This window comes from Battus philenor, unplaced genomic scaffold (genome assembly GCF_028537555.1).
Source record: "Battus philenor isolate CCGP_79_NKW_IND1 unplaced genomic scaffold, ilBatPhil1.0.hap1 SCAF_19, whole genome shotgun sequence".
NCBI classification, from domain to species: Eukaryota; Metazoa; Arthropoda; class Insecta; order Lepidoptera; family Papilionidae; genus Battus; species Battus philenor.
Genome location: NW_027181681.1, coordinates 5,799,947 through 5,813,413, shown reverse-complemented (window position 1 = coordinate 5,813,413; position 13,467 = coordinate 5,799,947). Strand labels below are relative to the sequence as shown.

The following is a 13,467-nucleotide window of genomic DNA, read 5'->3' as shown; positions in this document are numbered from 1 at the left end:
TCACTATTACCGCTAATGTCATTTCTTAAATAAATCGTCACTCTCGTATTGTTTTTAAAACATTCTTTAATTAAAAGTAAAAAAAATAATATGTCTTTATTTATTTATGTATACAATCACCTTTTTAATTTTTTTTCTTAAAGCTGACTTAACGTCTCCACCAGTCAACCCAAGATGGTGCAAACATATCGAGTAAGTAGATGTATAAATATAGATAAAATAAATAATTATGTATTACTATATTTTTTATATATATGATAAAACTACGTCTTCTAATTACTAATAATGACCTATATATACATATAAAGTTTTTAATATTGATCGTAACAATGACTTCCATAACTATTGGGACTGATTGGAAAAAGAGCATTCATAACTGCTTATAAAGTATCACTTAATTCTTTGGGGAATAGCGGTAGCTTTTTAATATCTGCTTACCGGATATTTATGTGCATAGCTCATTATGTTCATTGCTTCTAACAATGAATATTAAGAGAATCGACCAAGGATTTGTAATAAAGAAAATAAACCTAAGACAAGAAGTAGCGACCGCTTGCGCATTTTGAGCTGGTCTATATTTTTACGGAATACGACATTTATTGTCGCTGAACTCAAACGTGTGCAATTCAGACAAATGGCCTTCTATGGCCTTATACGCCTTCTATTGGCTTTTGCGCTATTCGCTACTGATTTATGATGTGTACACAGACTTAGCACATACATGAAGTAAAAAAAACAGCACGCTTCGACGATATGATAACTTTAATACTATCGAAGCGCTGTAAATTTGGAAGCTCGTGTATGGATGTTTTATAAAATGAATTATTTGGTTAACCGACTCGGCAACGTTAATTTTCAGAAGTTTGTAATTCGCTTAATTCACATGAAAATATTTTTCAGAAATAATCAACTTATTTTCGTGATTTATTGAAAAATATCTATAATCTTAAAATTATATGTATTTATTATTTAGCTTTCACTCGGCCGCTTCTGTGTGTGTGGATATTATGTTATGAAATCGTTACTTGGTACCACCAAAATATACTGGCTAAGTGTAATATACAAAAAATAAATGAAATTGTGAGAAAATATGTTTTTTTTTTTCAATAAACGACCCCTCAACCATCCTTGTGGGTGAAATTTTATAAAATCCTTTACAAAGCTTTGTATTAATAGCCCTCTATAAGCCATGTATGTCTATAGAGAGGTGGCTGAATAAATAATTAGCTGAATATCTCCCATATATGGGTTTACATATAGAGATTATTTCTGCTATAAAATTAGTGCAGTATGTAGTAATAGCTGTATAACACTGTCCTTACTTAAATAAGACGGATGATTGAAAAATTTGAAAGTAAATAACATTTATAACAGTGATCTGAAACTTAGCCTTTTCATAACTCATTTGTGAATGTAAAAAAGGCGTTAAATAAATTACGGTTTCTTTTAATATGTACACGTGTAAAATTCATTATGCCTCTATTAATCTTAAAAATTATTTAACCTAATTTAACCTTATTAAAAACAGTCATGTAAAAAAACCTTTATTGTCGTTTAATTCCACAGACCCCCACTGTAAGGTATAGGCATCCTTCGAAGATATCTATGAAGGATATACCATGACCGCCTCACTTGGCAGGCGGTTTGGAGATCCCAATTTGGGATTACAATTCGCAGAAGACTGCTGTCTACTCTCCGGAAACTTGTTTGTGAAACGAGTATCAAAAACAAATCTTTTATTGGCATTTTTTAATTTTATCCGTAATTTAAACAAATACGATTGTTTATAGTAGGAAGAGAGTTATTTTATTTTTTCAAAATACGACAATATTGCGTAATTTATGTATGGAGAGGAGATTTGTTCAATCAAAGATTGTCTTTTGAAAAGAATTTTCTTAAGACTTAGGGATATTAAAAGATGTAATCAATGAAACTAATTTTATTAAAAAAAATATTACAAAACGTATCCTATATTTAAGTACGAGTTGAGCACGAGATTTAACTCATCGTTTTGGTCGTTTAGATAATTCATTTTGGTATCGATTACATTATATTTGTTCAGGTACATATTTTATTAACATGTCGATGCTTTTACTAAAATATTACTAAAGATTAGGTATACTAAATTTGAATCTAATTGTGTAATTGATAATGACTGACTATGCACAACAATAATCTTTTCCATCTAGAACTATCTTCTGTTTTAACTGTTACAAAAGATTGCTAGGACAATTTCGTAAAGACGTATAAAATGAATCAAAAACTTTATGCTGGCACACAGTGCGATCTCCATATTATAATAACTTTATATTTAGAGATCCCTTGATAACATTTGATTAGTGTTCACGGCTTCATATAAATGTTATCGAAGTTCTTAACAGTAATTAACTTTATTAATGCCATGAATGTTCTTTAATGTAAGTTGGCACAAAAACTGGTTTTTCTACAGCGATGGTGTTCACCACCGGTACGTGTACCGTGTTCAAAATAGGAAACGGCTTAATTATTGGGACTTCTTTTAAAACTGGTACTTCTTTGATGATGGGTACTTCTTTAATGATGGGAACTTTTTCAATGTGATGGTGATGAATAGTGTGGACGTCGTAGGGTACATGGATGCGTATGCTGAAACAAAAATAAATAAAAAATTAAATAATTATCTATGTATCTTAAAAAAATAAGAGCGAGTAAAACATTGATTAATATGTAAGTAAATTAATTTAATTATGCCAGTTGTTTATATTGTCGTTGTTAAAGGAAAATCCTATCTTTTTACAATACTTACTGTGTTCGGTGTGAGCCAAAAGCATCGGGATCTGGTACAGGATTTGCCAAGCACAAGTGGCTGGCTAAGACTACGCTGAAAGCAAGCTGAAAGAAAACAAAATGAAGCATGTATATTATAAAATACTCGTACCAATGATTTCATACGCAACATGTTAGGACAGTTGATTACATAAATACTTAAATGTTATTTTAGTAAAATCATGGAATTAAAAATTACAAACAGTCTTTACGCACTCAAGTTGTTTGGAAGGAAAACTAAAATACTAATGTGGAATAAATATAGAGAAAATAAATAAAACAGATAGTTATATAAACAAGCAAAAATTATTTAATTGTGATCAAGTGTGAAATTATATATGTATGTTAATTAAAGATATTATATATTATAAATAAGATTGTAATTCCCTGTTCCATAAACACGATAGGGGAGCGCGACAGGCCTCAATAGCGGGAGCCATTAAAAGAGGTTAAAGATTCGATGTAATTTATACTTATGTATATAATACTTAAATTATCGTTTGTAAGATTTATTTTCACAAACACTATTCCGTGGTTATTAATATTGTAACCAAACAAAATGGTCATCATCATAATTTCAAATATGAGACGTCCATTGCAGGAAATATTTCCAATAAACGACCCTAGCGGCTATCTATTAAGAGTGCTACGTGGCTTGCACTGCCACTTAAACTCGCCAATCCGGTAGGCTATGCCAATTACTTTCGTTCGAAATGATAGGACAAGTATAACACGTTAAACTGTTTGTATATCATTACAATCTCTTTTTAAAAAAGACCGGTTTCTTTAAATGTGTATCGCAGTTAATACGAGTAGCTTATGTACTGTCCGTAACAATTTATGAAAAACAAATTTTTGCCTCGTTTAAATTAAAAATGTTGATATCTTTTAAAACAAATTAAAAGATTTTTTTGAATACGTAAATTTTATGCTTGATATCATGCAATATTTAGTCCTAGTCTCTTTCCAAATTGTGGATCTTATAGTATATATGTATACATTTCTAAGAGTACACATTTTATGTGAGTTTGGACGACGGTACACTAAATCATTGTAGATCGGAACACAGAGGACAGAAGAGATTTTCATCTATGTACTGATTCATCATAATATCTTTAGAATCGTAAGGGTTAGAGTGGAGGTTAGCAAAGAAAGTATTTCTCGTAATTTCACAAGATGGGTTAAGGCGTTCAGAAAAAAAAATGCTTATTTTCAAAATACTTTACTAATAGATATAAAATTTACCCTGAACAGTTTTTTGGTTGTCAGAAATTTGTCGAGAATGGGTTCAATGAAATTACAACTACAGAAGACAATGCGGGCTAAGTGAAGCAAACGGGAGGCATATAGACATATATATGTAGGTACCAAACAAACTTATAATTTTCAAATGTAGCAAATACTTGTTAAATATAAATTAAAAAAGAAACAAACGGGCGTTACTCACTGCGATGTGGTGGATCATTCTGACGTGTGGTGTCTCGTGCGTCTGTGCCGTGTTCGTTGGCGCAGGTCTTTAATATTTACCGATGTTGTGTAAGCTCTACCACCGTCACGCTGCCTGGCGATGTCTTGCGTCGAACGAGGACGCTATTTATACCATTCTTGTACTCCTGCATTACTGGTGTATATGTAGTAATGCATATAACTAGAACGAAATTGTTGGACCTAAAAATGTGATTTGTTAACATTATTTATTACACTATCAAGCATTTTGATTTGTTTTTAAGACAGCATGAAAATATTGCGTGTTTCTTTCTTATTGGTGAATTATTATGATTTTTTTAAACTGTTTATTAATATCAACGATAAACAAAGAAAACTATGAAATATCTTTTCTAGTAATGAATTTTTATCATACACATGTGTTAAATTACCTTAACATGTGAATTTAATTTGTACCGTTACACCAGGAACATAAAAACATTTCCGTAATGTTACGATCTCCAGTAGTATCTTTGTAGAAAATTTATTAAAAAACTTGCCTCTACGTTAGTTCTGCCCATGTATAGCTGATTACGTATGTTGCAGTCACAGTACGTTTATGGAACGGATATTATGGGGATGTTTGTTCTATAAAAGCTGCGGAAATATGTTCACGGTTGTATGTCAGCGTTGTGTTTACAATATTGTTAATTTATTGTTTAGTTTATGAAAAATTACTTTGTATTTTTTAAAATTTACTTTAATGACTTCGAAAGTTTTCAGAGCTGTCTAGCTAAAAAATATAATTAAAAAATCATGTTATAGTTCGAAAATAGAACTCAATACTTATCCTTATTATGTAATGTACTATATGTTAAACGAATTCCGTCGTTTTCATAAATTAGCTGCAACTTAAAAAGTACGTATCAGCGTCTTTATGGACAAGTGAAAATTATAGTTGTCATTTTTTACGATCTTAGCCGTTGCTTAGCCAGAAAGTCATGGTAGCCGATTGGTGTTGTGTAATTTTGTTGTTATTTACGGTGGTGCCTCAAATTAATTAGATAAAAGATAATTTGTATGAAAAAAGGTAATTGCTCCTTCGTCGCTGGCAACTAGACAGCAATTGTTCTTGAAAAAAGAAAACCTTAATAACAGAACCGTGCTTAGTCATACGAACAATCGACTTCTTCACTTTGGCAGGTGTAGTATTGATGAGTCATCCTTGTTACAGTCCTGACCTTGTACCATACGACTTTAAATTGCCCCAAAAAATAAATAAAAGAGAAACATCTTGGAATACGATTTCAAGATGCTAGGCAAACGGTTACTGCAATCGAAAAAAAGACGAGAGGGCCAGATACAACGATCTATTAAAGCGAACTATTTTCTAAAACAATTAACCATTTGTAAGTTGTCATGTCAAATGTTCTATGAATTTTTATTGATCATCAAATATATACAACAGAATAAATAAAATTAACAAAGGTGACAAAAGGATTTAAGGATTTACACAGGCTTGAAACTCATCGGAAATACAACGTTTAGTGAAGATGTTTAGCCAAACACTTATGTCCATAAGAATACTCTGTGTATATTAATTAAGCGCGCTAATCAATCATTCATCATCATCATCATTACAGCAGTAGGACATTCGTTGCTGGAAGCGACCTCCATCAAGAGTTTTCATTGACCTTGATATAGTCGTCTGTCCACCTTGTGAATGGAAATCCTACGTTGCGCTACTGGGTACATGGTCTCCTCTGCTGACCCGAGGTCCTAAGGTTCTGTTGTGGAGGTCACGGCTACTTCAATTTGCTAGATCGTTGTTCTAAGTCGATTTCTTTCGTTTGTTTATGGACTCCACATTTCTGATTATAAAAAAAGATTATTTACATATAATTTATTAAGTAAGTAATTGATCTCAAGCTGTACAAAATTGTTTCGCCTCTTAATCGAAATAAAAAATTTGGTACCGTAATCGCTTTGTGTAGTTAGCAAATTCACACAAATACAATGATGTAAGAAATTTTACAGCTATCAAGACCCATAACTGTAAAGAATTGTAAGAAGAACTCATCATTGCAATAACAATGCACCATTTTATTGTGATGCTATGGGTATTATTTTATTTATTTACACTTATTCTAAATTTAAATTGCAGTCACGTTAATTTTGAACATGTAGACGATGATTCTATAAAACGTTTTATTGAGACGGGTTGACAAATAATTTCTTAAGAAGGTTTCATTCTGTACAAGGAAATTGGATAATCAATTCTTTATGTGGTCAGCGCATGGATCATTACATCAATAGGTAGTCGAAAAAATACTTAAACGAGTATTGCGCTAGCGAATTGGTATAACATCACAATTGTATATTCGTCGAGCGATCGCATGGAAAATTTAAATTTCAAATGATCCAAGAGTATTCTGATTTAACTTGCAAGTCTACATATCGACGTCACGGTAGCGAGCGTTCGTGTAAACATTCATTCATATATCTCATCGGTAAGTTAACAGGTACAAAATTAGGTTACCGCATCAGTCGCGAATTGAATACATTATGATTACAACTCGGACTGCACATACTATTGTGGACCGGGCACACTTCTTATTACTTCGTTTTATTTGTTTGTTTTTATAAAAATCTTCAGTTTTAAATGCGTTTACATAAAAAATTATAATTTGTTATGTGGATATTTAGGTTTTTTAGTACCATAAAGAGTATTACGACTTAAGAGAACACAAATAGGAAGTTTAGTTTATTATCTATTCTATTCTGTCAATTTTTCTACGACGTTTAAATTAAAATAACACAAAAATTTATTTAATATTATATAAAGAAAAATGGAAAACCTTAAAATAATTTGGGATAGATTTTACATTAAAAAATTATTATATATATATACGGCAATGAAACGTGAGCTTCATCGGCAAGTTCACGGTCAACAAGACTCGGAGAGGCCTACGCTCTTTCTTCCAGATCAATTCAGGATTGAGGAAATCCGTCAATGAATCGGAGCAATCGAAATAGATGGATTTGTAAGTAGAAGTGGCGGTGGGCAAGCCGCATAATGTGCAGGACAGATGGTCGCTGAGGCCTTGAGGTCCTGGAGCGGACGCCATGAATCGTATACGTCCACTCATAAGGTGGACAGCGACCTTGTGAAGGTCATCGGAAGACGCTAGGGTAGACCGTTTCCAATCGGTCCCATTGGAAGTTCACGGGGCCGGGCCAGTATTACACTTCCCACGGCTGAAATGATAATGATGACCATCGTAACATTTTTTGTAGACAAAAATTTTAGAGATAGTCGCATTTAAAATAATTTTTAGTGATATTAGGAATTAAATTTCAATAGTAGGTTACTATACCTAATGGGATGTTATAATTTTCTTGGATCCTTACAGAATATTACGAAAGATAATAACATATTCTTAACACTTCCGTGAACTTCGCGACAGTTGCCATGTTGCGCGTGCAGAGCTCTGTAGCAACGTGAGATACATTTATATCTACCGCATATTACATAATTATAGGGACAAGATAAATAACATGTTAAATCATAAATAACTGAAACAATTAATAAATAGATATAACATATTTATAACAATTTCTTGAGTATGTTTATTCGACTGTTTCCCATTCACTTCTGGTTCCGCACTGCCTAGTTGATGTAATTTCATAAAATCTATTCTTCGTAATTTTAAAACGCCATAAAAAATATTCTGTTCATGTCTTTTATCTAAAAGAACTATAGATTGAAATAAGCATTTTTTAAGTAATGCCTTCCAACCCACTTGCGTATATAATTTCGTTAAAAATATTTTTAAGCTAACCCCTACTCGGCAAAAAGACTAATTTTTCCAAATTTCAAGTCTCTAGAGACACCGTGATGAGCCAGAAGTTTCTATATATTAATAAATAAAACGATATTTATATAGTATGTTGCGATGGTGACGTCCTATGGCTGAAATGATATTTATGATGATAGATATAGATAGATTTAAAATAGCCAATCTCTCCCTGCTGCACACTGCACATTTGCAAATTCCTTGGGTCTAGGCGGCAAGCCGCAGATAGCGAAACTCGTGAGTAACCGGAAGAGCTTAACTTACTGTTATTTGATCAGATTTGGAGGCTGCTGAGTTTTTAGATAGCTTCGGCTAACGCTTTGTAGACTATGCTTAAGGCGAAGGGATCACGGTTCGCGCTGTCCCTTGCCAATAATATCCGCATCGGAGTCCAAGAGGGCTGAACCTTAAGTAATTTTTTTTTAGATAATTATACAATTTTCTTAGAAAAGTATATTCCTCGGTAAGTAATTTACGTGTGTCATCTAAAGATATTTTTAACAGAATATTAAATTTATACTTCAGTACAATAGTGCGCTTAATTTGAAAATTTCATAATCTCGTGCATGTTAATACAGAATTTAATAGGTATGGAGACTGCCACGCATGGCTGACACCGAATTGACGCGGCTCATTGGTTCAGTTATTAAAATGTCAACGAAATTTTCTACAGCCACAGACAAAAAATAATTGAAATTAATGTTTTAAATTTTGTTTCCTTTAAATTGATGGAACGTGACCTATTATTTACGAAATATTTTACCAAATTTAGGTAATCTGTACCTATACCGCTGATATTTTTAATAGTACAAAAGAAAGCTGTTCGTCTAAGGGCTAGGACTTTCTTTTTAAAATTTCTTATTAAAAACATTATATCAGTATATAGTCGATTCAATAGATAGATGACAAACTGGTCAATGTGCATAAGAATAACAATATATTTGAGAAAAATAGCGAAGTACATGATGTTAGCACCAAAAACAAACATAAGCTTGTTATACCTTTCTATAGACTTCATAAAACTAGTAATTCTTTTATGGGCTTCTGTGTACGGTATTACAATGTACTGCCAAGTAATGTTTTCAAATTATCATGCAATAAGATTAAGAACAGGCAGATTTTTTAGTGATAATAATCCTTAGTGTTAATAACACCTTAAGTGCTAAAAAGGATAATTTCTTATTAAATCTCTTGTTTTATTATTTATTAACTTTGTCACGACGTCACGGACCTTTGCAATAGGATTCGATATCGATATCGTTGTTATCTAATTCTCTAGAGCAGAGGCAGTCTGCGACTATTTGATGAATTATTTATGGCTCTTGATAAACATACCGTAGTTGCCTATTAGTTTTTTTTTTGCATTTTAAAGAAATGTTATTGTTATATGTTTTAAAATATCTTTTTTTATAAGTGAAAACAATTATTAAATTTCCGAATTTAAAGGAATTATCAAGAGAAATGTTTAAAATTAAATTTTTCAGTGGCGTAGCATTAACTATATGTTATAACTATGTAGCTTATTATATCGATACCAATTTTGGTTTATAGTATTATATTGTAAAACTTATTAAAGCATTGTTGGTTGACGAAAAGTTGGCAAAGTATTTGGACGACATCATGACTGCACACAGACATAACTTATATATATATATATATAAATAAGTTATGGTGTAATGCGTTATAAATGATTTTATACGCTCTTTGTTTTATCTTAGATGCACAAAAAATGTTGTTGTATAAGGTGGCTTGTGGTTTTCTTTACTTTTACACTGAACCATGTGAAAAAAAATTAAATAACGTATATACAATAGAACAACCAAATTTATAAAAAAATGTTTTAGCTTAATTTAAAGCAGTAATTATTAAGTGGACTTTGTACGATATTCAAGTACGGTTAATCTAACAACAAATTTGTTATATTATAGTCATCATAATTTTATTAAACGCGTTTTCATAAAACTTAATAATCACGATATACTGTAAATAATCTTCGAAATTGTAAATATAAATCTCATGTATACTATTACGCAGATTAGTACGACATTATCATCATTTTAGTCGTGGGGCGTTCACTACTGAACGCAAGCCTCACTTATAGATTTATAAGACTGGTGGGAACGGCACGCATCTAACGTCTTCCGACGACCTCAATAAGGTCACCTGAACACCTTTTGAGTAAGCGTCTTTCGCTGCGCTTGTTACGTAAAACATACATTCCATTACCTAAAACTTTTAGCTGTAAAACTAAAAGAGAGTTTTCCTTAGCATTCGATAGTGTATTTGAAGCGAAGTACGAGTTTTACACAGTTGCCGAAAAACACGGTAAGACGTGCGTAATCCGCATCCATTCTGCGCGACAACACTTCCGTAGGCTTACAACCTTAATCCTCTACCAGGTCACTTGTCACACCTACGCTCGCTGTTCCTTTTTATTGAAACTATTTGCTGTTGAAAGGTAATTTTAACATCCCCGAAACGATTTAAAATTTGCAGGTGTTTTACCGTTTGAGATGTAACCTATTTCACTATACGGTATTTATTATGGAAGTTGTACTGATATTTTACGATATAAAAATTACGAAAAATTTAATTATAAAAGTTATAACACTCTTAGCTAGAATCACTGAAAGAATGAAAAATGATAGACTGTCATGTATACATGTATTTTCACTTGTTAATATGATAAAGAAATTATTAAGAATAGCACAAAAAACCATCCGTGTTTATATTTGTGCTGTCAGAGTTGACGTTGAATAAAAACAATGTAACTAAGATAATTGTACTTGAATTTATTCGTTTGGAATTAGTTAAGGAAAGAAGCCTCTGTTTGTATACTACTGCACTGAGTCGAGTATATGCATTCTAGTTCGTCATTATTTAGATTATCTAAGAAGTAAGATTTCTTGCATTTCTGTCGGCAGTCGTTAAATTTTTTTTAGAGAAATTTACTCTATTATCATAAAACATTTTTAAAATTTTATTATCACCAGTGTTAGCTCAGAGGTAGAGGACTAACACTTGCGATTCTAAGTCGCATGTTTGATTCCCGAGATACAACCTTATATAATTCACACTGTACATTATTAATATAGGATTGCCCCTGCTAACAAACAAATTTCCAATGATTGGGCAGCAGTGTACTCTGTGTATCATAATGCTACACTGCGATCGCCAAACCAACTGCCAAGCGCGGCGATTTAGTATATCTCGGGGCATCTATGGGCTGAAACGACGATGAGTCGTTACCAAATCGTGAACTTCTGTTATCGAATATAGAAGTCATGACGAAGAGGTCGAGTAGTCGTTACTACATAAAATATAAATAATATAATAATAGAGAAAGTCAGTGATTATGAACATACTAGTCTATATAAAAAGTTAACGGCGTAATCACATCTATTATTTATACTGGACATATTACCCCTTCCTATAAGTACGTGACTTGCTTGTGTGGATGTAACACGAGGTTTGTTGCCTTCCTGTTTGAATCTGCATCACAAATCATTTTGCCACCTGTCATTTACGCGCGGGGCATTCATCTTTCGCTCTATTTACATTCAATACTGCCAACATATTGCACTGACAGCGTATTTTAGACTAGCTAGAATTGTAAATTTCAAACAATATATCAAAATTATAAAACATTGTGTAAAATTTTAATCGTTAACCATTTTATAGTCTACACATTTTGTAATGAGACAGTTGTTAAAGTTTAATTCAATATCTTTATTAAACAAATGTGATTTAGTTTATAGTTGTATTTTAAAATAATAAAATATAAATAATTTTTGGATAAACTTTTCAGAAAATTTTTATTTTTTAACATTAAATTATTTAGTTTTATCTATAACGAAATATAACCGATGTAATTGCTACGATAGTATGACTTGTCCTCAAATATTAATTCCCTGATATCTTGTAGTTTTAGAGTTAGCTTTCAGATACGACTCCAGTTATTACAAAGCGTGACGTGTCTGAAGTCAATAAGCTAGCGTAATGGCTCCGTCGCCCACTGGAATTGGCATTTGAAACCGATGCGAAACTTGCAGACGTTCGTTGTCAAGTTGGCACAAGTTATAAGCGGAACATGTATGATAATCAATACATGCATATATCTATTCCATGTGATGCTTTGCATTACTGTTTCTTTGAATTTAATTCCCAATTGTCACCGATTCCTTTTATTTATTTTAAGTTGTTGTAATTCAAGTAATTGTGAAATAACATTTATTATGTTTAGGTTTTTTTTATTGATATGCTAAGTGAACACAAATGATAAGATTATGTAGCACAATACGTAAAAGTATTGTATATTTATAATTATATATTAATAAAATAGTTTACGTTTATTTCATAGGGACATACACCTGACGAACTAATATTTTTTCTTCTTATAATTCCATTTTGTTGAGAGTGAGAGAGCAGTCAACACTCGCCAGTGGGGCCAGATAGCAAAGCAACGCATTAAATTTATTAAATCTCGAGTCTTAGAAGATAAATGGTTTTACGAACGAGAGTTTTAAATCTTGTTTGAAAATTTAATTTTATTAAAAACAAAAGAATTTTTTTTATGTTTATTTCAAAACGTGAATGAAGCAAAATTTCTGTCACTAAGAATTTTATGATAAAATATATTTATAAATGAAGTTCTTAGTGGTGGTCAAAGAAACTTTTCTTACGTCACTTTATGACCGTAATAATTCTAAAGCGATTGTCATTTGTCAGTACTTTTTTTAGGATGACCTCGTACTACTGACTTTGTGGAGTCGACAACTTGAATGTTATGATTTGCTGTTATTACAAAAGATATTCTGGCAAGATAAAATGGTAATAGGCCACGTAGTGCGCAGATAGCCACTATTGTCTTAAGGTTTCGTGCATCCAGAATGTGGATAGATATAGATATGTTTGTTGAGGTCATCTGTAGACGCTGGATACAGGCCGGTTTATACTGGTTCTATTGGAATGAGAGAGGCCTATGTCCAGCAGTTCATGTCTCACGATTGATATTGTGATGATGTTTATAATGTTTGCGTCTCGATTTGTTTTTGAGCAAACGGTGACTGGTCTGTTTGCTGTAAAGACATCTAAATTATAGCAGATCGGAGGTTGTAGTATTAAGGGTGCTTAGTGCAAACTTCCTTTACAGAAACTATGCTCGAGGGCTTCTTCGGCTCTGTATAACTTGAATTATTTAATATTACTGTCCATTTTATTACACTTTTCACCAGAATGTGAAGTTTCCGCCTTTAAGGTCGTTTGGAAAAGCACTCCGTGGAGTGATTCGGCCGAGGAGAAGCTTATTTCATTTACGATAATTATTTTAGGTCATGTCACCTTTTTCGCGGTGAGTTTTCAAGAATCTTTGCCCAATACA

At 32.1% G+C, this 13,467-nt stretch overlaps 2 protein-coding genes across 3 annotated transcripts in view; one reads left to right on the top strand and one right to left on the bottom strand.

The window, feature by feature from the left end:
• The window catches only part of Sema1a (semaphorin 1a), a 389,847-nt gene that overhangs the window by 83,753 nt on the left and 292,627 nt on the right, over positions 1-13,467 (top strand). The gene's annotated exons all lie outside the window — the stretch shown is intronic.
• On the bottom strand, positions 2,347-4,280 carry LOC137921793 (uncharacterized). Its single transcript, XM_068764623.1, has 3 exons — positions 4,253-4,280; positions 2,786-2,871; positions 2,347-2,625 (listed from the first exon to the last, which is right to left on the bottom strand). The coding sequence occupies exons 1-3, from the start codon at positions 4,268-4,270 to the stop codon at positions 2,394-2,396; spliced, it is 336 nt and encodes a 111-aa protein (XP_068620724.1). The 5' UTR covers positions 4,271-4,280; the 3' UTR covers positions 2,347-2,393.

Excerpts from the sequence above, each read along its gene's own strand:
- LOC137921793 (XM_068764623.1), bottom strand. Across the intron at positions 2,626-2,785 it reads TTTGGCTCACACCGAACACA|CATACGCATCCATGTACCCT; the intron begins GTAAGTATTGTA and ends TTTTTGTTTCAG.